Source organism: Manacus candei, unplaced genomic scaffold (genome assembly GCF_025592945.1).
Source record: "Manacus candei isolate 608988 ecotype Guabito, Panama unplaced genomic scaffold, ASM2559294v1 h1tg000059l, whole genome shotgun sequence".
NCBI lineage: Eukaryota > Metazoa > Chordata > Aves > Passeriformes > Pipridae > Manacus > Manacus candei.
In genome coordinates, this window is record NW_026138107.1 from 1607368 (window position 1) to 1633019 (window position 25652).

At 40.4% G+C, this 25652-nt stretch overlaps 1 protein-coding gene across 6 annotated transcripts in view; it reads right to left on the reverse strand.

Moving 5' to 3' along the window:
• The window catches only part of KATNAL2 (katanin catalytic subunit A1 like 2), a 29672-nt gene that overhangs the window by 2428 nt on the left and 1592 nt on the right, over positions 1-25652 (reverse strand). For 2 of the 6 annotated variants that reach the window (XM_051803711.1, XM_051803708.1), the window contains exons 2-13: positions 19511-19581; positions 18956-19122; positions 16876-16918; positions 16360-16480; positions 15248-15358; positions 14668-14766; positions 13980-14057; positions 10841-10939; positions 10218-10281; positions 8852-8970; positions 6628-6719; positions 5056-5166 (exon numbers count right to left, since the gene is read on the reverse strand). In XM_051803711.1, the coding sequence (XP_051659671.1) occupies positions 5056-5166; positions 6628-6719; positions 8852-8970; positions 10218-10281; positions 10841-10939; positions 13980-14057; positions 14668-14766; positions 15248-15358; positions 16360-16480; positions 16876-16918; positions 18956-19122; positions 19511-19581 (1175 nt within the window). Of the gene's footprint in view, positions 1-3024; positions 3111-5055; positions 5167-6627; positions 6720-8851; positions 8971-10217; positions 10282-10840; positions 10940-13979; positions 14058-14667; positions 14767-15247; positions 15359-16359; positions 16481-16875; positions 16919-18955; positions 19123-19510; positions 19655-25652 lie in introns of those variants that run through there. The other 4 variants (XM_051803714.1, XM_051803709.1, XM_051803710.1 and 1 more) reach the window with 4 other exon arrangements.

Sequence of the window (25652 nt, forward strand, 5' to 3'; positions counted from 1 at the left end):
GGGTGGACAGGCTGGATAAATGTGTCAGTGAGCCAAAAACCATGATTCTGTGAACATCAAAACTGATAAAAACGGTTTGCCTAAAAAAAAAAGATAAGAAAAAGCTTCTATACCAATCTTTCTCTACTGGCCCCATTCAGTCACAGACTCATTATTCCAGTTTAAAATACAATTCCGTCCTCATACCTGCCAAGAAACTTTCATCTAGGGGAAACACTTCAACGTGCCTTGTGCAGACAGAAGAACAGGAGCCACAAGAACCATTTCCATCCATGCTGGCTGAGCAGAAGGAACCAGCTGTTGGAGGGTTGTACCTGCAACCTGGGACTGTGATACACTTAAATTAAACATGCCTCTACCTTTCCCGATTCCCTGGGTGAAATATTTTTGCCAGGAAAGTCAACATTCAGGCAATGAATGGGGTTTCTTGTATGAAACTCCCTTTAATTTACAGGGAGCTCAAAGCCAGCTCAAGATGGATATGTAGCACACTGACAGAGCTTGTTTCTGTCACATTTGGTGACTTGTCCTTCTTTTCTAAGAGCTAATGTTTTCTAGTGGCACAGCACATGATAAAGGAACCCAAAAAGGGGCTCTCAAAACTCCACATAGGGGCTGGCTCTCATCTCAGCAGGAGCAGTGATGTCCCCCCTCCCCAGAAATGACATCTTGGTTTGGGAGACCTCGTTCCACATGCACTGAGCCAAGGGCAATGAACACAAAGATCAGAAAACCAGATCAGCAGGAACCTGGAGGACAGCAGGAGTTTGCTCAGATCCACCTCAGTACTTCTAATCAAGGCTGCAGGAGTAAATACCAGAATTTGTTCATCAGTGGCTGTCACTATATTGATATTATTATTGATATTTTTAGGCTGTTTCAGATGCTGTCCAACATCCAGTGCAATAGTACAGAGGCCCAACCAGAAAAGATAAAGAACCACACTCACCTGCTCACCTTCCAAATGTATTTTTCAGCCCAACTTATCAAAATTGCTTTGCTTGGCTGGAAATTTGTTTATTTAGCTGGAAATAATTGCTCTGGCTGACCAACCCCTTTGCTGTTATTTACCCATATTAACATCCTCTGTGTACAGAGGGCAAAAGTTCTCAGGGTTTTGGAGGTGCCTACACAGGTACCCTAAAAAGCATGTGTAGGCAAAGGACAACCACAGCCAGTCTCTGCAAATATCCTGAAAATCCTCCAAATGGTGAAGTTTTCCATGACTCCTCCTGCTTCAGGTCCCCCCCAAGATCACAGTTTCACGAGCTCTCTATCCATGTTCTGTAAACATGAAGTTGCTCTGTTTTGAGAAGCTGTGGCTGCCCCTGGATCTCTGGAATATTCAAGGCCAGGTTGGATGGGGCTTGGAGCAACCTGGGATAGTGGAAGGTGTCCCTGCCCATGGCAGGGGGGTGAAACAAGATGAGCTTTAAGGTCCATTCCAACCCATACCATTCTGTGATTCTATTTATCCAGAAAGGTTACAATGACCTGGCTTGTTGGCTAAAGAGCAAAATAAAGAAATAATATTTTTGTTATCTTAAGTGTTTAGGTCGTTTGCTAAATTGTTTTTTTAGGCAAGGTTAAGTGACATTAACCAGAGTAGAATAACAAGCACTGAGCCAACCAAAATATTCTCTGCAGCAACAGCCAACGAAAGTACTGAGAGATGATCATGAAAAGATACACCAAGTTCTACAGGACCCATAAGAGTAGTGACTTTTCAGAACTCCCCCAGGTTAACATTAGGAGGCATCACAGGATCACAGACTGGTTTGTGTTGGAAGGGAAGAGTCTATCAGCCCACCCCAAAACTTCACTGACCCTGAGAGTGGGGAGGGAGGAGAAAGCAGCACCGCAATGGAAGTTGAATTAAATGTGCTAAATCATTAGGAAACATTCACTACGTGATTAAGGATCATTTTATTCCTTCACTAATGAGGCCTTTATTTTATTTAATTACATTGAATCATTTCAGCAAGTAATTTGTCAACAGAAATGCTTTGCTGATGAGTAGCCGAAAGCTACTTGCTGGGCAGCAAGGACAGGCTAAAGAGGAAGATCAATAGCTGCAGTGCAGCTTAGGACAGCATAAAGAGCTTTGTTTAGGCTTCTTTTCATTCATCTAAAAGCAGCTTGGTACCAGTTTTTTCCATGATCAATAAACATCCAAGTTAAACAAATCTCCTGAAATCCAGCTTAACACCAAATGTTTGCAAGAGCCACACCGCTGTGCTGTGAAACCACAACCTCCCACGGTGGCACCAGGTATTTTGAAAGTTTGTTATTAACTGTTCTTGTGGAGCTGAAGTCCGGGTCTGACAGTGTGACTAAATGTCACCTATTACTCACAAATTCAATCTGTAAATATACAATTGAGATCTTAAGAGAGGTTCAGTCCCTGCTGCCCTCTCTGGAGGCAGATACTCCCAAATTCCTTGAGGCTAGTGAGCCTCAAGTGATGGTGTAAGATGCTCATGATTTTCACTAGCTTTCCACCCCCCTAAAACACCTTTCTAAGCACACATTCAGCCACTTCTTAAAGCATTTTCTCTGTGGTAGGGACATTTCTTTCAGAAAAACTCGTCAGTACATTCATAAGTTGGATTTGCTCAAGAAAGAGCAAAATCCAACCTGCCCAAAAGAGAGAAAAGTTCAAAAGGAAGTTCTAAGCTCTCAGGTAAAACTTTCAGAAGTGAGAGCTGGCTTATCACAACATCTCAGCTACCACCCTCATATCAACACAGACTGCCTGCTTCCTTTTGGGACAGTTCCCCCAAAATAGAAGTCCGGTAATTTTGGATCGACATTAAAAAAAAAAAAAAGCTGTGTCATTTTAGCTGTTTCAAAGAAGCAATTTTGCAGAAATTAGCACTCCAGTGTTATAAAATGATCCAAAATCAAATGTGTAAAACACTCAAAACTGAATTCTGAAATTTTTACATGACTTCCCAGGAAGAGTTTATTGCTTGTGTAAGGCAGACACAGGTTAACAAGACACATGCAGGAATAATTCCGCATGGATAATTATCTCACAGGATTAATTTCAGTCCATGGAAAGGTGCAGTGCACTACTCACAGTTTCTCCTTCTAAAAGGGCAATGATGCTGCGGTAACATAAACATTTACAGTGTATTAGTAACAAACCATAAAGATACGAATGGATTATTAATGCCTTAATTCTCTTTCAAACTTAATTGTCCAGTTGTTTCTTTTTCCGCACTTTCCTATATAATGGAACATAATTAGAATTCCACTCCGTTCCTTTCACGTAGATACTGAAACACAAAATGGGGTGGATTTTGTACTGATTTAAATTCATGAGTTTGTCCAAGGCATAAATCCCCCAAACCAACACACAGACTCAGCTATTATGGCTATAAAAGCCTGTGATGGCTCTGTACTTACACTCTTGGGTAGGAACCAGCCTAACTTGTACATCTAATTTCTACACAAATTTTAGGTGTCCACACAGCCATTCTCTTACTTAAATGCTCTGGGCAAACCACAGACAGAGGGGCAGATGAAAGCTGCTGAATATGCTGCCATTTTGGCACTTGAATTGGGATCCACAGCCTCCTGCTTCTCTGAAGGGCTGAGGCTTCTCAGCAACAACTACCTCTGAGCCTCAATTCTCAGGCACCAACATCACTTCTGTGGTTTAACTCTCTTCTCCTGTTCCCTTTCAGCCAGGGAAATCAAAAAGGGAATCAGCTGAGGAGAGGAATAAAACATTACCACAGACATTGTGAGAGAACGTCAGGTGGTGTGCCATGACTGAGAGGTGCAACTATGTGTTAAACAACATAAAATAAAATTAAAAAAAACAAAAAAAAAGAAAACAACAATAAAATGCACTGGGAGTTGAAGTACTCAAAAGCAAGATGGGGATACACACTTTGTCACTCAGACTCAGACACACCCAGCTCTGATCACAGCCCAGAGCCCTCAAGTCACAAAGAGAGGCTTTTCCAGCATTTCTCCTTATGGCAACCCCATAAAAATGAGACAAAAATCACTAATCATGAAAAACAATCTATGAATGAAACCTGTGCTTTGTGGGTGCAGTGCCCCCTCTGGCTCCCAGCTGGTTTTGGGTGCCCTGCTCTGTGGCTGTCACACGGCAGAGCTGGGTAAGTGGCACCTCAACGAACAAAGTGCCTTTAATGTCAAATTTCAAGTATTGCCACTTGAAATGCTGCTGATCCACTGTTTACACAGGGATTCATCCCCAGGTGTTCATTCCTGGGAACACCTTCCACTGGGCTACACCAAACATTTCCCAGACTATGGTTTGAAGTTCCCTGGAAACAGGACTGCTATCTTCCCCTTTTATGACTCCTAGCTCATGTTCCTCTGCATTGGAGGTGGGAAAAGCCAATTTAGGCTGGTGTGCCTTTAGGGACATGGGCACTCAGAAACACCTCAGTGCTGTGAGGATCAGCAGCTGCAAAAACACTGGCCATGTTGGCCTATCCCGAGCATCCAGAGCTGTTACACCAAAAATCTTACCTCCCTCCCTCACCCTCTCCTGCCTGCCTTGTTCCCAACAAATATCCTGTCCAGTTTGAGAACCAACGTGATGAAATGCCCTAGTTCCAGTCTTAAATTGTCTATTCTTCTCTACTAAATTATGTTAAGAAAACTGAGGAATTGTGTCCCTCAACTTTTCAAAGTCCCATTTCATACCAATAAAATCCAACATTCCTATTTATGGAGTATCCTTCTAAGCACCAGATGTTTTAAGCACCTTAGAGTTCCAGGCTGAAACCCTTCTTAGCTTAAACATAGTAAATAACTTGCCTATAAATTCAAATACTCCATTTTAAATATTAGCAGCTGTAGGACCAGCATATGTTGACTTTATTATGGATTATTCTCATGTGACACAAATAGCAAGAATTGAAGAGTTTAAAAGTAAAAGCTCCAAATTAATCTTTAAATGCTTTAACCAAATATCAAGGCTTTTCCTGCAGAAGTCTAAATAAAATCTTTATCTGTGCTTAGAAGCTCATGAAAATGTATTCAAAATGTACTCTCTGGATCTCTTACCATGGCAGATTGGAAGCTGCTAAAACAAATACAAGATCATCAGATCGGGCCAAGCCATCCATCTGCACCAGTAATTCTGTTTTCATCCGCCGACTTCCTTCATGTTCACCACTACCAAGATTCAGAGAAATATTATTTGCTCAGTGCATTAAAGTAATCATCTTTATTTATAAGTGTCATTCACAGCAACTGAGCCCCTGTCACAGTTTTGCCCCAGTTCAAAGCATGATTAAGCTCCATTAGCTAACATCTAAGCATTAAAATCAAGCTTTCTAACGATTACTTAAATGGACTCTTTCCAGTGCATTAAAGTGAGGTGAATTCACTATTACTGAATCCAAAGAAAATATTTATTTTTATTTTTTTCCTTCATATTAAATCTCCACTCAACGCTGACTTTTACTGGATAACAGCTAAGGCTTTGATTGATTGATTAACTGATCTATAGAAGGGAATTTTTACAATGTGATAGTTGCCATTTAAATAACTAACACACCTACCTATTCAGGGTGGTATTTTTCTGTGAGTGAATATTAAGTGGCCACAAAAAGACACACTAAACTACTGAGTTCAGCATGTTGCAAAATGTTCTATCAAAATCAAACAGAAAAATACGCCTCAATGACATGAATTTAAAAATGGGGCAGAGACCACACAGAAAGGATCCTTCCTCAAAAAAAAAGGAGAACTTAAGCAAAGTCCTAAGAGTTCTGGCCCTGATTCAGGTAATCAATTTTGTAGAAGACCAGCTGGAACTCTTGGTTCCAGATGTGTAACTCTTGGAAACTCCTGGATTGAGCCCAGGGAAAACATCAGAGTCTTAGATGGCAAGAGCTGCACTTCAGGTTTAATGGCTTATTTCTGCAAAGACATCCACACATCAGTGCCAAGTCAGTATTTAATAAGGATATGTAAAAATGCATCAAGGAAGGTAAAATTTGGGTCATAATTAGTATCTATTAACTGAGAATGATTACAAGTAGTATCATTAAAATAGGGCATATTCTATTTATAAATGGTAAACAAAAACCATAATACAAAGTGACCACGTAATTCACTGTACATAAAATCCACTGTAATGAGTTACTAATGGTTATAACAATACTTTTACATTTCTCTTGCTCCTTTCTCATCCCTAACCTTTTCAATCATTTTTTTAAACATAAACTGTCTATACCTTGGGTGAAAATAATAATATTCAACCATTCCTGCAACTGGAAGTCCTGACAATGCCACCTAAATCTGTCCCATTAATGAAAATGCCATTCCAGTGTGTACACTCTCCATATTACTCTGCTATGCCTAAGATTGTCCAAAGTGTCAAAAAATCATCTGACAATTCATCTGTTGTTTCCCCCACCACTGCCTTTATTTCCACTCCAAATCCCTGATTTTAAAATACAGCACCACTGGTTATACACTCTGGCACCACCCTCCTTCTCAGACTCCTGCTGCCCCCGTAGCCTCTCGCTCATCCTCACGCAACCTGCCTTTCACTCTTGCTTCTCCTCTGCAACTGAAACAACCCTACACCCCACTCTTCAAATCCCCCAAAGTGGTCCCATCAGTTACCCAGGAGCAGTGCCTCTTTGACTCATCACTGACTCCAGCTCATCCAAGAAAATTGTGGAAGGAGCGTGGTACCGGGCGAGCTCAAACAACACCTGTTCAGAGAGAAGAGTAAATGTGAAGGATAAACTGACACAAAAAGGCATCAAGGACCACTGGCATGGAAGATAAATAACAGCACCCACATTCCAAGGGATGTCTGCTGGGAAAAACCTCTGGGTAGGCTGAGGGTCCCTGAATCCTCTCAAATTCTGAGAGGTTTGTAAAGGAGATATAAAGAACACAGCCTTGTAATCCTGTCTTTATGTGTAAATCTTTCTGGTTAAATCCTATCAGAGTACCCTGAGAATAATGGGATAGAAGAAAATGATCCATCAGAGGATTCTGGGAACTCCTAAATTGTTATCAGAGATTAAACATGTGCCTTTTGTTGTTGCTCCATTTGAGGTTTTTTTTTAAATAAGGATTTGAGAAAAAAACCCTACAAGTTGGCTGAACCATAATGAAAGAAATAGGACTGATTCTCTTGATAAGAATCAAACAGTTATTTTGGTTTTTTTTCTGGTGAAAACAAGCACAAATTGCTTAACCAATCAAGATTAAAAAATGGACTATTAAGATGACACAAAAAATGTGGATCTGCCCTTTGGAGAAAGAAGTTTCATCTATTTTTCCATAAACATGGAGAGGCCTGTATTAGTGCTAAGACCATAATGCCAGTTCTTCTAGACTAAAGTGTTCTTTGAGTTTTTAAATAAGCATCACTAGCACTATATATTAATCCAGCACTTTTTAACCTGAACACTTAAAAAAAGCAAATTTAAAAAGATATTTATTATATTCATCACTTTGAATAAAAAACACAGGGTTTAAAGTATTTTCCTAGAGTCACAAGTAGACCATTACAAATTTTACTAGAAATCTAAAATACAAAATCACAGAAATACATTTTACTAGAAATCTAAAATACAGAATCACAGAAATACTGTGTAGAACTGAGGAAAACAGAATGAGTGGACATGCCTCCAAATGACCACAAAACCCATGTATCCTCTCCACAACTTCGGAAAACTCCTGCACCAGCCTCGTGTGATCTTGGGATATAAATTCACACAAAACTTTTCTTAGAGCTCTCCCGGTCCACAATCTTATTTCATTTTTTGATTCTGCCGAAAACTCAGCTAAGGGTAAAATGTCACAAATTCAATATACATGCACGTGCTGCAGCATGTTCACAAGAACCTTTTGGATAATGGTGTCAAAAACCAGACTGTCCCATCCCTACTGTTGCCAGAAAGGAAAAGTCCAGGAAACTACTGAGACAGGTGTCAAGAGGATCAGTAACAGGAGGGGACTGTCAGAAGAAAAATGTGCTGTTTTAAAGGCACAAGAAGGCAAGAAGAATAATTGTGCTGCAGACATTGCCAACATTTCAAGAAAGATTAACAATGCCCAGAATGCCACTTGCGGAGTACAATTTGTTATGGTTATTCATTCCCAAGAGCTTTGCATCTATCCAAAGTGTAGCCTTAGAGAACACAGAATCACAGATGAGCATAAAGGAAGGGCTTAAGGCCTTGTGGATTTCTTATATGGTGGATATTATGGATAGATTCCAATGGGTATCATAGGGCAAGGATGCTACACCTGAACTCCTGAATTTTTCTGGACCACAGCTGAGCCATGAACACTTCTTACTAGTCCATATTAGAAAATACATTTACCTATTTACCATTAAACTACCTTCCTTAAAACATTACATGTGCATTTGACTGTAAGACCTTTGTGACAAGGGAATTGTCAATTTTGTGCCATGAAGACTAAGAATAACAGGGAATTTGGTAACATTTTGTAGGAAGCCTAGGAGACAACACTTGCAAAAAGGATGTGAAATGCTCTGAAGGGGTCACTAAGCAAACACTGCTTCAGTTAGGAACTCTGCTTGTCTGTCTGTTCTTCATTGAGTCAAAGATCTTTGCTGCCTTCAGAACATCTGCTTCATCTTACATCACAAAGTTCAACAGCAAGAATCCATTATGAGACTTGTGCAGAAGTGATGTTATTCCTATTCTGAGAACTACGTATGAACAAAGTCATGTTTTGTCTAAGTCAGGGAAGGCTATGAGCACTAGAGGAACATTTGCTTTCCAGTTCTGTGTTAAACCCCAGTTCTTTAAGAGGGAACCTGATGTTTGTAAATTATAATGAATGAGAGAATAATTCTTACCCGGACAAGTTTTTCTGAATCACCTCTCCATTTGCTGACAATGGTGGATGCTGATATGTTAAAAAAGGTTGTATTGCATTCTGTGGCAACAGCCTTAGCAAGCAAAGTTTTTCCAGTACCTACAAACAACAGCGTTTGAGAAATCCACTCTCTAAAGAAAGTAAGTGCAAACATTTCAGTAATTCCCCTCATCATACTACCAGTCAGGTAAAATCAGTAAAAAAGTCATAGTATAGTTGGGGTTGGAAGGGATCTTAAAGCTCATCTCATTCCACTCCACTGCCATGGACAGGGACACCTTCCAGTGTCCCAGGTTGCTCCAAGCCCCGTCCAACCTGGCCTTGGACACTTCCAGGGATGGAGCAGCCACAGCTTCTCTGGGCAACCTGTGCCAGGGCCTCACCACCCTGACAGACAAGAATTTTTTCCCAATATCCCATCTAACCCTGCCCTCTGGCAGTGGGAGTCATTCTCCTTCATCCTGTCCCTCCATCCCTGGTCCCCAGTCCCTCTCCAGCTCTCCTGGAGCCCCTTTAGGCACTGGAAGGGGCTCTCAGGTCTCCCTGGAGCCTTCTCTTCTCCAGGTGAACCCCCTCAGCTCTCTCAGCCTGGCTCCAGAGCAGAGGGGCTCCAGCCCTCAGAGCACGTTGTGGTCCTTCCAGATTGTCTGGGGAAACTCAGGCAATACAGCACTGCAAATGCACTTCCCAAAGTCTGAAGCAGTGCATGTTGAAATGGTCAGGTGCCTTCTGTGGCAAGTACATTTAAACATTCACAGGAACAAATGGAGTTCACTGCAGTGGCAGCCTCTGCATCCTGACTCAAGTGGTGCCTGTGCCCTGTGTCCCCTTCCAGCCACACTCATGGTGGTGGTGCTTGTGTCAAAGTGGAGCAGAGGGAGCAGGGAAGCTGTGCTGACACACTCAGAAAAACACACAATTGGCCCAGGAGAGGGCAAAGTTTCCACCCATTCCCAAAACAACCCCCAAAAGCAGAAGAAAGGAAGGACATTTTCACTAAGGATATGAGTCCATGACAGATTTATTCACATATCATAGGATCAGGTCATGCCAAACTTGATTAATATGGTCCAAGCTCAGTAAAAACAGGGGTATGAGGCCTCTGAATTGTTAGTATAAACACTGTTTCTGGAATATTCAGGTGTAAAAATAGTCAAGGCTCACGAGAAAGGCCAGGTTTGAGTGTCAGTGGTGGACATAATCATCCAACACTCTCTCCTTTTAATTCACATCACAGAGCAGGTTCTTTTCTAACATCTTTAATCTAATTAGCATCAATGATTTATCCATGGGACAAAACCAGAAACAATGATGAACACAGAGATATGGTATAAAGCTCTCCATACCTGGTGGTCCATAGAGCAATAATCCTTTCCAAGGGGACAGAATACCAGTAAATAGCTCTGGGTACTGGAAACAGAAAAGTAATTCAGGGATTAAAAATGTGTCCTCTGTAACAAATAGCAAGGAATTCTAGTCCCCACCTTCACTGCTCCTAACACATTCAGGAAACATATGAAATTCGAAGAGGGGAATAAAAACACACCAAAACAATGTAGTATGTATGATCTGAATACTGATAAAAATACTGTATTTACCATTTGAAATCTGTTTTAAGTGATTTTTTCAAATGCAACTGATTTCATATTCTCTTCTGTAAGTCATTTTTCATGGAATTAATATAGGCCAAATCCAGCACTTCTTACATTGTCAAAGCTTCCAAAAATTCAACTTGACATATTTTAATGTGTTAATTTTAATCCTGAAAGGTCATTTTTCTATAGGAAATGCAATTTCAGATGGAACGAGAACAGGAATAGTTCTGACATGAAACAGGAACAGGAGTAGTTCTAACATGAACTGCTTACAAAAGCAGAGAAATAGTAAGAACTCTAAAACAACACTGTAATTGCAAGGAAAATGTTAAGGAGCCCAACACTGGTTTTCCCAAAACTATTTAGAACTTTACCTTTATGGGATAAACAACTGCTTCCTTGACCAGCCTTTTAGCTGCATCCAGTCCTATAATATCATCCCACTTCACGTTGGGCTTATGGAGATAAATGTCCTGCAACACACATCACATCTTGTTAGTAAAACTCCTTCTGCACTGGGATAATGACCTCTGGCAAAGTAAAAGGATCGACTCGGTGATAAAATAAAAGTGCTGTTAAGTGATACAAGCTGTATTATTTAACCCTATGTGCCAGGGACATCCCAAGAGGAAAGCATACACAGCAATCATTTCCCTCAAGCTTCCCCTCCAACCCCCAGTTTCCCTGATGTATTCCTGCCAAATGTATACACTCTCAGATATGTTTTCTGTTAGTTTGGCTCAGTAATCAGCCAACATATGAAGACCTATCATGATATGAAAGGTCATCAACGCTAATATTTTGCCTCTGTTGCTGGCACTTATGGGATGCTTAAAAAACAGAAGTATAAGCAATGGTATTGACATGTTGGTTCAAATTTATATCTACAAGTGTACTTCAACAGGACTTAAATAATTCAAATTCCATCCTAGTCTTTGAGTTCAAACACCTTTTGACATTCTTTCTTCAGCAAATTTTTCTTCCCTCTTTTTACAATAGCAGCCACTCTGCAATGTGAAAATACTTTTGTTTTTTTAAACTTGATGCTCAGATACTTTATGGTTGCACCAATTACTTATATTATTACTCATGTTATAAGTAACACTGAAAAATTGCTATTTACCCCACACTATGCAAGATTTTATAAGCTGCAAGAAAAGCTTTAAGAAACTCTGCAACAGGAGGAAAATTTTCCCCTAAGCTTCTATCAAAAGATAGTCGGTAATTAGTGTATGCCCTGAAGCACTCACTAAATTAATTTCATTTAATTCATCAAACTTTCCAAATCTTCTATGAATCTTTCCATTTGCCTTAGAAATATTTTGTGGCTTTCCATTCCAGAGGCTAATTGTTCTGCAAAAAGTATCATATCCTCAATACAGATACTAAAGACAAATTCTGCTCTCCAATAAAAACAGCCCCTGTAGACTGAAGAAGGATTATGTGCTTGTATCCAAGGGGAAAAGTTGATTTAATACGATTAGAAAAAATTATTTATATAGAGTAGATTGCACTTTCTATTAACAGCGAATTAAGATGAATCAGATTTCTGATATTAAGTAGAGGCTTCCATAACTGTTTCCAAATTAAATTAGATTGTGTTATGAAATAGATACTACATGCTCTTTATTTTTATTGATTTATACAGTGTCAATTACCACAGCAACTAGGAATATACCACAATGAAGCACAATGCAAAACATATAACATAATGGAGGGAAAGCAACTGTATTGCTTTCTTGCTAATGCAGCAGCAGGAACATCACTATTTTAAAGGTTTACCATAAATTAAAGACCAGACAGGAACTGAAATGAATGAGAATTTTCTTACTTTAAGGTTGGAAATTTCTTAAGACTTCAATTCTACTAAACTTCAAATGCAAGAATTTGGGCCATACACAGCTATGAAAAAATCAGTCAGCAAAAGTATTCCAGGCTTTTTAAACAGGTGATATAAGTATGTGGGAGCAACAGCTGATACCATTTCTGATGTCTCTATCCAGAAAGACTCACAACACTACCAAATACTGTAGTACCAAATACTGTGAAGCCTTTTGGATGAGTGCCTCATCCAAAGGTGATGCATGCACAGCTGCTTTGTAGCCACTGATCCCCAGCAGCCCAGGGACTGTTCGTTAGTCTGCACCCTGACCCATGAGTGAAATGAAATGGTGCTGACTACGTCATGGAACCCTCCAGGTGTCAAAATTCCCATCCTGGAAGAATCCCCAGTCTGCCCTGGGATATGGTGCATCACTGATGCTGCTCGAGCAGCTCCTGTGCTGGGATGAGGGCACTGCTTGCAGAGCCTGCAGTTACAGCATCTCTCAGCTGCACCAGGTGAGAAGAGACAAGGACTCCAGATCATGCAGCTGCACAAAGCAAAGCATGGGACCAGTACCAGGCCAGTGGCCCCGGGGCTGTCCCAGCCGTGCTGTGGCAGCAGGGCCAGGGCAGTGCCCTCCCTGTGCTGGCACTGCTGAGGCACCTCCAGTGCTGGGGCAGTTCTGGGCCCTCAGACAAGAGAGACACTGAGGGGCTGGAGCGTGTGCAGGGAAGGGAACGGAGCTGGGGAAGGGTCTGGAGCAGCAGGAGGGGCTGAGGGAGCTGGGGGGGCTCATCCTGGGGAAAAGGAGGCTCAGGGGGGACCTTCTGGCTCTGCAACTCCCTGACAGGAGGGGGGAGCCAGGGGGGATCGAGCTCTGCTCCCAGGGAACAAGGGGCAGGATGAGAGGAAAAGGCCTTAAGTTGCACAAGGGGAGGTTTAGGTTGGACATCAGGGAAAATTTCTTCATGAAAATCGTTATCAAGTCTAGGAACAGGCTGCCCAGGGCAGTGTTGGAGTCCCCATCCCTGGAGAGGTTTAAAAGCCATGTGGATGTGGCACTTGGGGACATGGGTTAGTGGTGGCCTTAGCAGTGCTGGGGGAACAGATGCACTTGATGGTCTTAGAGGGCTTTTCCAACCTAAACAGTTCTGTGATTCTGTGATTCTAAACAATGCATGAATATCAGGGTTTAATAATAATTTTTGTTTAGTAGATACATTCAGAATTCAGATCCTGGTGTGACACTGCCACACTGCCACAAGCCCAATGCCTTGAATGGAAACTGCACCCACAGGCTTGACTCAGGTTTTTTCCCAGCATTACATTACAGTTAAATAATACATCAGATGATAGTTGGTATTAACTAATATATTTAAATCTCTCTTTTCAGAGAAGAATTGTACTTTTTCTGTAGCAATAAGAACAAAGGGAAAAGCCACAACAGTCTCCATTGCATGATTAGATTACATGTCCCCCATTAGAAAGGAATGGTCCCCATTACTCCCATTGTTTATCAAAAAGAAACAACTTCTAAAGAAATAACTTGTTGGGAGTTGCATGAAAAGAAAATTAGCTTGCATATTCAAGAATAAGCACTCTCAGTGACAGTAAAAAGAAATAAACAGCATTCTCAGATGACAAAGATAACCAACATCTCGATAAACTAACATGGAGATTGATCTTACTTTGCTTACAACCATTGCAAGTTCCCTCATCTCACCGCTCATGCCAATAAAAGCACTAAGGGGTTTCAATAATCGTTCCTGAAAAAGAAAAACATAAGTTCTTGTCAGACTTCAAATATTTTCAGACAGACAAACTATTAAATACTTTTTGAAAAGCTGATACGTGGTGTAATATCAACTCTTACAGGTGTAGAAACATGGATAATAATAAAGATTTTGAAGTAAGCCATTTCTGCAGTAAGGCAGACTGGCACTATGTGAGCTGGGTGCACTGTCTGAGAAGTCTGGCTTGTGTCAAGGAGTGATTACTGAAAATTTACCTCAGCCATCCAAACTCCGTTGCTGTCTCAGCTGAGGCGAATGCTAAAAACATACTACATTCAAAGGAACCAGAATTTCACCTTCAGAAGTTCTGTGGGTTTCTGCAATTATTTTTTTTTTTTTCATCATAAGGTATCATTTCTATTTGTTGCTTACTTTTATGTTCAAAAAGTAAACAACTGTCAACAAATTAAGCCAGTATCAAGTATGACTGTCCTTTCAAGGAGGAAATATCTCTCTCAGAAATCTAAGCCCCTTTTTAGCACTTGGGAACAAAGACGACTTTGTTGCACTATTTTGTTTTTTTTCTGGTTATGTAAAACTCATTTTATTATTACTGGATGGAAACATGAACAGAAACACCTACTGAGGGATCTGGATCATAATTAAGGCTGTTCAAGGCAATTTCGTTTGGTGACATTCTGACAGCATCCTGGATCATCCCGTGGAAGTCAATTACTTGGCCCTAAAGGAGAAAATAATGTTGTAATAGGCTCTACCCACGACGGTAGCTCTACATTGGACCAAATTTTGTTTGCAGTTACAGGGTTTCCTTACTTCATATACAGTCCTAATTATGGCAAAAAACAGACCACAAAATCTGTGGTAGCAACAGGAGTAGAACACATATCTCAGCCATTGAAACAATTTAACTGCAGAGCCTCTTATAATCTCATTCAGGAATTCAAAATTTATCTTCAATTTTAGGTATTACCACTGGGTTTTAAAAAAAACCATATTCTTCCTTCTTGAGTATGTCTAAAATAGTATTTAATGCAAACAGAGCTTCCTATGCAAAGAATTGTTACCCAAATCATAAAATTCACCTTTCAGCTGACTATACAGGAACATTTTATAAAAATATAGACTCAGAAGGCTAACATTTGATATTTTTGAAAACCTTTGTGTTTTTTAATCCATACATATTTCTATGATAAATCACATACCAGGTTTCCACCAACCTTTCTTGGGTGAGGGCTGTCTCCTCCTGGTTTGCTGATTGCTGAGATGCTTAAGCCAAAGCCAGATTGGTCTGGAGTAACTGCACTGTCACTATCCTAAAAAAACAAATAAATTTTTAAAAAGATGTGTTGCCAATCAGGTGAATTGAAGACATTACATTATAGGTATCACCCCACCTCTTCATATATGCCCAGATGAACTGTATCATTACATGGAAGTTCCAAGAGTAATCCCATACTTGTCAGACCAACACCACTTACATCTAGTTAGGCTTCATCTGACTGGTGACAGCAGTGAAAGCCACAGCTCTAGAGCTCAGCAGTCCAGTTATTACATGTACAGAGCAGAAAACTGCATTTTATACAGTTGTAAGAAGTAACATTTATGTACAGTAGAAATTACAGGCAAGTGTAAGGCACAGAACATCAACTCAGAGATGACGAGTTATCACATATTCACTTCACAGCCGCTATTCCTGAAAAATCCAAACGGTAATGTTTTGGGTTTTTTAAGGGTAAGAACAGGTCAGAGATTAATTCCTCTTGGTGCAAGAGGAAATATAGACAAGCCCTTAAAAAAAGCTGTAACAGACACAGTGCTTGCCCACCAACCTGCTATTCCTGGACGACCCACTGTAAGGGATGATAATAAAGTGGATTTCACAGTAATCTGAACAAAATGAGACCCCCAAAATTGAAAATTACAGGGTCAAATTACTCCCCCAGTCTCAAACACCTTATGCACTGTGAAGATGCTTACAACTGACACAAAGCTTTCTATTAGATTTGTTTGTCTTGCTTTCTGGCACTAAAGGATGAACATGCTGATATTAATGGGAAAACTCTGATTGCTTTCAGTGCAGGTTGGATTATATGGCTCCTTTTCCTCCAATTTTTGCCTGTGACTTGCCCCCCCAACTCACAGCCAGAAAACATGTTCTCTTTAAGTCTTTCACCTTGAATTACATAATCAGTAAAGCCCATTAGTTGCACAGTTATTAATGGTGTGACTCCCATACATTTGCTGCCTATAGACTCTCAAAATAAAATCACATTAATTTCAATTGTAATGCTACCAAGGTAAAACATGTTTAAACCTGTCTGGGGCTCTCCTTGGCAGATGATTTAGGTTCTGTTGTGCTCCCAAAAGTTTTTGACACTGGTTGTTGCGCTGTCTGTTGCTTGAGCCTTGGTATATTTTGAGAAGAGCTTGCTGCCCTAGAACTAAAAAAAAACAAAACCAAACAGTTTCACAACTTCTTTTTTCCTTCCAAATACCAAAATATTAGAAGGTGAAGTTTTCAAATAAAGCAGTTTTGGGCTAACTTTGCTCCCGCTGAAGTTATGGCATCAACTTCAATCACAGCAGAGTTCTGTGCTCACTGTTTACAAACACCTCACCCCACCTTATCCACACTGCAGAAACTTTGCAAATTGTCTGCCTCTCCATTTGGGAAATAAGTCTCTATTTGCCTGTAACACATCACACAGTCAGCTTCATAGCCCTGGGCTTCAATATTCCTGCAGTATCACAACATTATTTTAACCAGGGTGCATATTGTTTTCACAGGAAAATTTTCTGCCCAGAAAAACACCCCACATGTTTCTCTTACCTTCTTGCTCTTCCCCCAGTTCGCAGCTGTTGTTTATTTTCTGCTGTGGCAAAATCAACATTGAAATAGAAAATAATTAATGATAGAAAAAAAAAGGCAATTTGACTTTTTTTTTCCTCCCTTCAAAAATATTTTCAAGCATACATTAGTGACATTGGAAATAATGATGCATAAGCAGGATCAGCATGATTATAAGCACTGCAAGCTTGCAAAAACTTTTTGAAAACAAACTGATATTGGTGAGAGCAGTTTTGCTTCAAGTTTGTTCAAGTTTAGGCTCATTCAGTCTTTGGTTTCTCTGCTTACATTTTAAAACAAGTATCATGTTCACAGTAAAATGGGCACTACCAGAAATTAGATTAAGCACAATAATTTAATATATCACACAGAATGCTTATTTAATGCTAAGAATTTTTTCACTGCTGAATTGGGAAATATGAATTTGCCTTACTCCTCTTCATAATAATCAAGTTCAACATAACAAGACAGAATAAAAGTCACATTGCAATGATGGTTATCAAACTATGTTATTTTTTGCGTTTATATAATTTGAAACAAATTCTGTCAAAGAAAAGGTTTTTGTCATAAAATGTTGAACTCACAAAGCCCAGATGTGAACTCATAAAGCCAAGGGTTTGTGCCCTTATCAGCACAGACCTGGTTGTTCCAAAACATGTCTCCCATCAGTGTTCTCTGTACGACGCTCTTCCGTTCAAGATTCTCACACGCTTATATAAAATAATCCTTCCCAAACAGCTCTTTCCCTGAAAGAGCTTGGGAACATAGAGGCAGCAGAGCCCACAGATAAACCTGTAATCCTGTGGGTTTGTCTGTAATACTTCCAACTGGGACCCAGCATGGAAATGACCAAGTTAGTTCTGCAGGACTTGCCAAGAGTGTTGCAAACAGTTAAGTAGGAAGGAGCACCACACTAAGCCTTTTGTTTAGATACACATATCTGACTATGGCACAATTTAGGGCACCTTGCAAACTACATGCAGGAGAGGAAGCTGCTTACACTTCAGGGAAAAAGGATGATGCCTCTCTGCCAACACAGTCACAGCTCTGAGCCTGGGTAATGGTGGAGTACTCCAAGTCGGAGAGGCTTTACTGACCAAAAAAAATGCATCCTGAGAGCTTTGAAATGTCCCAGAGTGGCTTTCTAGGAATTGTTTTTTCACTTAGATCATGGATTGAGCCTTGACTACCACTCAGTTTGACTAAGATGTGAAAAAATGCTTTGTAATACATTTTCACTCTTGATTCACGACAAATCCCTTTAGTTTTGTCCTGCAAGGCTGCTCCTTTTTGTATTAGCACCAATTAATATGTTCTACATGTGCACACCTTTTTCATGCAAATAATCACAGAATCCTTAGGCTGGAAAAGCCCTCCAAGGCCATCAAGTCCAACCACTCCCTCAGCACTGCCAAAGCCACCACTAACCCATGTCCCCAAGTGCCACATCCATATGGCTTTTAAATCCCTCCACGGATGGGGACTCCACCACTGCCCTGGGCAGCTGTGCCAGGGTTGGCTGGACAACCCTCTCCATGAAGAAATTTTCCAAATATCCAGTTCAAATCTGTATCCTTCAAGCTCTTCATCACTGATTTTTACAAAGTTGTTCTTATGGTTTCTCTAAGTCACATTTTGTGCTCAAGTACAAAACCATTCAGGCTCTCAGGGTCATAACACAATGGTCATATTCTGACTTGCCTTATTCTGTATCATTCTTTTATACCTCAGCCTTACTAGTCTCTCTCCATGAGAAGAAAGTGAATAAATATATCTATGCCATAACGCTTTGTGCTTAGCTGACATTTTCCACTATCACAGCAGTTTTTAAAAGACAGAAAAATGCCACTTTTTTGTTCCTCTACATAATGAGAGAATGGAGAAGGGCTCAAAACCCCATCTCTGAATTCTTATGCCTTCCATGCTAGAACTATAGGTCTGTAACTGTAAGGGTTGGAACACTAAATGCTGACATACACAAAAAGGGCTGCTAGCAGAGCAAGCAAACATACATTTTAGTCTTTGGAAACAAAAGCTTTCTTTTTGGAACAGAGTCACATACCGGTGTGCAGGACCTTTTTGGTAATTTTAGGATACTTTTGAAATTTTACAAAGTAATAGCTTTCATATTCCATCAAAATTGTCTCAAGATCAACGTTGTCACAAACTTCAAAGCCACGTAAACTTAATTTCGTCTCTTGTTCCAAAGCATTTGCAGCATCGACATATCTGGTAATTTAAAAAAAGGAACAAAGATCAAAAAACTGAGAGTCATTATCTTACTCTGATTTTGAGAGAAAAAGCAAACAATGGTATTAGTAACTATATGGTATCTTTAACTTGTCCACAAGTCTACTTATTATAAAAGTATAAACTCTATTTAAAAAAGCCTTTGCTGGTTGATCTAAAGTATTTTTTAATTATAGTCGACATTTTTGTTCCAGGAACTGAAGCAATTTAGCAAAGTAAAATGCCAAGAATATGTAACAGTAGTTTACCTCTTTCTCACATCAGCCCAAAGGCCCATAGTATTCATCCACCCAACAGAAGGACACAGTACAGGAGGTCAGACACACACAGTCCCACAAAGTAGAGCCCTGCTATTTAAAACACTTACCCTTCCTCCATTAAATAATGCAAAATTAGAATGAGGAGATTTTTCCGACGAGCTTCTGTTCGCATCTCCTCCTGTGAATTAAGACAGAACTCTAGATCAAATGTAATATTCTCTTTATTGCTGTAAACAGCATCTAAATGTAGCCTGTGGAAACAAACAAATTAAGACAACAGCATGTAAGAACTGTAAAACAACTCACTGTTAATAAACACAAGGAAAGTGGTTTTCAATCTAATTTTTCTTACACATTATCAGGGCTACTGGATGGGTAGAAGCCTTTTCCTAGAAAAGAGAAAATTACCTCGAGGTTGAACAAATAGCTTACTTCTCTTACTAGGGTTATGGATGCCCAACATGTTCATGCTGCTGCAAGACTCCAGGGTAGGGCTCTTGGAGGCTTCAATGCCCAGTATCTCCAGGGGCTGTGCAAGGAAATCTAGTGCTCCAGCCTGCCTGTGTACTTCCCTTGCAACTAGAAACCTGTTCTCTGAGTGCTTGGAGGAGGGGATGGAGAACAGGTCTGGGATGTGCATGGCTCTACTACAAAGACCAGCTGTAACACTGTTGGCACCTCCTGTTTCATGGGCCTTGACATATAAACACAGCAAATGAAACACAGACACTTGCAGAATTGTAGTGGGTTGGGGTAGCACTGAACTTGCGTGATTTTAACACAGGGGTGACCAAAACCAGGTTTCAAGACACAGAAATTTCAATATGGATTCAGTCCCATGGATTCCTCGGTATAGAGTGGAGAACCCAAAGTCATTCACAAACAGTTCAGCAATAAAAACAAAGCAGTGTAAAACACCTCTGTCTTCATACAGTGAAGCAACATCAGGGGGAACACCAGGTGAAGTATCAAGTAGGGCTAAAGGGGCAGTGGAAACAGAAATCATGCCAGATGCTGGAACAAGGCCTAACTCCAGTGGAATATGCTGTCTTTGCTGAGTGACTGCAGAGAAACCCTGAGATTTTAGGGTCATAACTGAAGTTGCTACATAGAACTTCTACAAATCAGCAGGTTGACTCTGGCCTGCCTCACTGGGACTTGGAGCTGGGTCCACAGGAAAAGCAGGTATGGCCAAACCCACATTTAGGGAAATAAATTCTTTCTCTCTTAGGATGCTGGCATTCAGCATTGGAAGATGGAGTTCATGATCCTCATGGGTCCACTCCAACTTGGGATATTCTGTGTATTCTATAATTCTATAATTACTTATGAGGACCCAGTGTGAGCTGAAAGAGTGGCACTTAGTGGATGCAGTAAGAGCAGCAATTTCTGTTGCTTGCACAGCACAGAAAAATTCCTGATCACACTGCACAGTAATGCTACACAGGCTCCCACTTCCCCCCAGTTCCCCTCCCTCCTATTCCAACTGAACAGCACCTGTATCCACCTCCAAGAAAAGCCCAGCCCAACTGTGAGACCTGCAGGTGACAGACCCAAAGACCTCCATCCCCTTCGTGCTGCAAACAGAGCCCCAGCACCTGTGGCAATGACTTCTGCTGCTCTGCCCGTGCCTGGCACACAGACATGCCAAAGAATTACTACTGGCCAAGGCTTATGTTCTCAAATCCCACAAGGCACCCAGAAGGAATATAAATACAAACAGACAATTCCTCTATCCTTCATGATGATCTCTTGGAAGGAAACGACATTATAGTAAACTGCTGATATTGGAGAATCATATATTCCTAAAACCAAAGGTGCTTTTGGGTGATGCAAAACCAATTTACCTCTTCAGCATGTTGCTCCTTTGCCAGATTAGATCTAACTACTCCCTTTGCTCTGCACTGTGGATATCACATAGCATTCTGCTGCTAATTTAAATACTTGAGATAGCACAGTCAGCTATTGTTTTATTTTAAAATAAAATCTGTCAGTCTGTAAAAAGTACTGGGTAGAGCAGGGAAAAGGTAACCCAGTACAGCAAGTATTTCCTGGGATGTTTCCTTCAGTCGTGGGGCCACCTAGTGTCACAACTGAGAAAGGGCTGGGGCTTGCTCTTCACAACAGAGTGACTGCAGAGTGACAGTGTATTTGCAATTCACATATTACTAAAAAGATTCATAGACTCTTCATTCCACTTTTCAAGAAAGAAGAATAAAACTGGCTGGGGAAAGCTGAAGAAACCATACACCATTTCTAGCCTTTAGATACTTCGATACCATCTTGATAAGGTTTTTCAGAGTCCATAAGGAAGCTACAATACTGTTTGCATTTCAGTGGTGGTACCAAGATAATTTTTCTGAACCATTCTGGTGAGAAAAGAAAACTGTGCAAATGCTTGGTAGATTAGCACCACTTGAATGAAGCAGACTGGTTCCTGTGAGGTGCTGCAACAACAAATGAACCAGTTCTGAGAACTGTCATAAGGAAAGAGAAAACACTGACATCCTGGGACAAAAGGATCTTTTCCTTCTTAATTTTTGAGGTGCCAGTGCTCAGAAAACAGATTTTGAATTGTGGCCCTTTTACCATTTCTCCTGGATGATCTGAATCTTCTGAAACACAGTTGGAGGAGCAAGAAGGAAGCTGAGAATCCCACCTGGACATTCTTCAAAATGCAACTGCTCCTGATGTTTTCTGCTGAGAAAGATTAACTGTTGTGTTTGCCCACATTTCTCAAAGGGCAAGGTCACAGCTACCTCTGAATATTTAAAACACAGTATGCAAACACAGTAGCTGCCACAGAAGACAAACACATCAAGTGTTTCATGTAATAAACATGGATACTCTTGACAAGAGAGGAATTGCCTCTGCCTCATGAACTGACAGGGCTCACTATCCATGCTTGGAACTTCCCTTGAAAAGAGTTTGCATTCTGGCATGTCTTCTGCTGCTGTTACATCCCTCTGGGTTACTTCTGCTATCCCTAAAGCATTTTAAGTTCTAGTATAATTAGTGATACAGTGATTGGCAGCATCTCAAATACTGTGTGTAGAGACTTGCTTTGGGCATAGTACAACATTGTGCCTACATATGAGACATTTACTTCAACCTTGACATAGTAATGTTCTGGTTGCGCTGACCAAGAGAAGGAAAAGTGAACCTTTACATCCAAAAAGAGCCTCATCTAAAAACCAGCAGAGTTTAGACTGAGAGGTTAATTCTGCCTTTAACTCATGTTAAGAACGCAAAGAGCAATGGTTGATTTTGAGAAGTCAGATATGTCCAAAGAAAACTAACTAAGCTGTTGATCAGTCGACCAACTGACAACAACTGGCATTAGGTTGGATCTGAAACACAGAACAGAGATATCTCTGGTCCAAGTTCTGTGAGGTTTCTACAAAAGAAAAATCAAGGACCTTACACTATGTTGCTGTTACCAGATCATGAATCTGGTGAGTCAGTGGTGATCACTGCTTTCTTGACCAATCCTTTTCCTGCCTTCACCAGGCCTATTGTACCACATACTCTTGCCAGATGCCTGTGTCAGTGCCACCAATAGCTTTAGCTGTTCCCTTAAAAAAGCTCTCTGCCCACCCTTGTCTGCTGTCCTGAACTCCAGTTTATCCTCCAGGGACCGACCCCCACTGCAAACATGTCCACAAAATATGGCCACAGTACAGACAGACACTAACACTGCCCAGGGCTTCTGCTGTGCTCAGAGAGGAAATGGTAAATCTTAACACAGCATGAAAAAATAGGAGTGCTTACAAGTGCAAAGTTACTTAAAATTCAGTTTAGCTTTATAGCGATTTAGCCGTCCTGTTTAATTAGTATTTAGAATTGCATGTTGTTTATAGCCACTGGTATTTCAATAGATGTTTAAATGTTTAAAGTTTAATAAGCTTCCATTCTTAAAAGAACAAAAAAAAAGTATGTAATTAAATTTTCAATTACTATAGGGGATTTTGGGGTCCCTGAAATTAATAAAAGCTTAAGGCACTTAAATGTGATCTTGTTTTAAAAACTAAATAGTTGAGCACTTAACTAATTAGCTCCAACACTTATAGTGCTATTTTATTTATTTCTATCTTAACAAAAGAGCTGTACATACTCCTTTCTTTGAGTCATTTAAAATTAAGCTCTAATAGAGTTGTGCATCTTTAAATGCAATTGTTTGTTTAGTCATTTCCACACCTTTTATTAAAATCCATTTACATTATAAATCAACCAAGTCTCTTGTGTAATTCCATCAAATTAATGGGCCTAGTAAAAGATTAATTTAACTCTATAACGTTTCATTGTCTTTTGACCCTATATATTCTACATTAATATATTTGTTAGGGTGGGGAAAAAAAGGGTCACAGTGTAAGTCACGGTCTGGGGAGTTTGGGAATGAGAACTGTACTGCTTTAGCATTGTGTCTGTGTATATCCAACTGGGGCAGTCAATAGGATGAGTTCAGAGGGATCTGTGGTCAGGAATCCAGGCTGTCATCGCACAGGGAAAGAATTTATCACGACACGCATGCAGTGTCCCTTCCCTCTTTGTCTTTAGGATTCCAGGGCGCTGCCAAGAACAGGCTTCCTCGAGATCAAGCTGGCACCATGTGCCAGGATAGAGAGGCTTTAGGGGCTCGCCCAGTTTTCCTCCCCCCTCCATCAGCCTGTATCCCCACAGCTTTCCCTCCCCCTTGTTGCTTTGGATATTTGCAGCCTTGACAGGCTTTTTAGAGGGCTGAATGTTCAGTTATTGTCTGGCTTGCTGACAGTACTTTTTGAGAAACATAAGCAGAGGAGGGAACTGGTGAGTTTTAAACAATGTATAACTTGGCTGCCACTGAATAGAATTTCCCAGGACAAAGAAAGAGCGCTTTGCCCTCTTCTCTCTTCCAAATTACACACGGCTGCTGCAAACAATAAGAGTTGGCAAAGTTTTCAAGGATTACAATGAGCTTTCATAATTAAAGACATACAGCAAGTTCACCACAGAACTTATGGCTGTCCTAGCAGTAGGATGCACCCGACACTGTTACATGTAAAATCAAGAGACATTTTACAATTTGAGTTTGGTGCACTGAAAACAAAAAACCTTCTGATTTCTGCCCCCACTGCAATGTTGTCTTTCATTAATTCATGCTCCAATTTTAAGAGCCACTCACAGAGCACTATTATTTCCCTCTTTTAATAGGAACACTGCTGAAGACAGGTTTTACACTGCCAAGACCTCACTAATTTGAAGTGATACATATTATGAACACATAAAAATGAATGGACACAAAGTATGGTGAATTATACACATTAAGGATGATGGATTTACAAATTAATTAACAATTAACAATAAAGCATTGATCAATAAAGCATTAACTCTCCCACTCCTTTGTAGGAATTTGCAAAGTCTTACTGAAGTTCACAATAATATTGTTTGTCAAGGGGCATTCACAAAGCAAACACAGGAAATATTTTACAATTAACACCAGTGAAATGCCTCACAAGACAAAGTTATTTGACTGTAAGACTACACTGGGCAGCTGTGAACAGCTATGGAATTGCAGTGCATGTAGGAATTTTTTTTTAAAACGCTTTTCCCCAAAATTGCTAGAAAATAATAATTTCCATTCTGTAGAACAGATTACTGGGAAAATGCAGTACAGATAAGGGTAGGACTATGGAGTTAGAAATCCCAGTAATTACTTAGTGCTACAAATTAAACATATAACAGTCTAACTTAGAGATACTCCACTGGAATACTGGAATTCAAGAACCAAACAATAAGTAGCGAGGCTCCCTCCATAGAAGGGAGGCAAAACCTTAGAGAACAAACCAAAAAATCCTCTTGGCAGCTTCATTTCAAGTCACTAATTAAAAAAAGGGCTCCGAACTTCTGCTCCTCTGTGGAACACAAACAACTCCCTTCTACTCTGTACCCGAACTACAGATTGCTATCTTCACATCCATCCTGCCAAAAGGCTGTGGAGAAGCCAGCTCACAAAGCACACCAACCCAAACTCAGTGGTACAGCTGACAGAGCTTGAGTGCCAGGCCCTCATCCCACAGGTGTTTCTTCATTTAGTAGCCAACACCATCCTCGGGACCAAGGCCACCCAAATACCCACTGGTGAGGTAACAAATCAGATCCCTTTTCCTCCTGCACCTCAGTGCTGTTTCAATACCACACCTTAGGGCTCCATTCCCGGTGGCTGGAATTTGAATCCACTTCAGGGCTCAGAAAGAGACTCTGCAGGAGGAC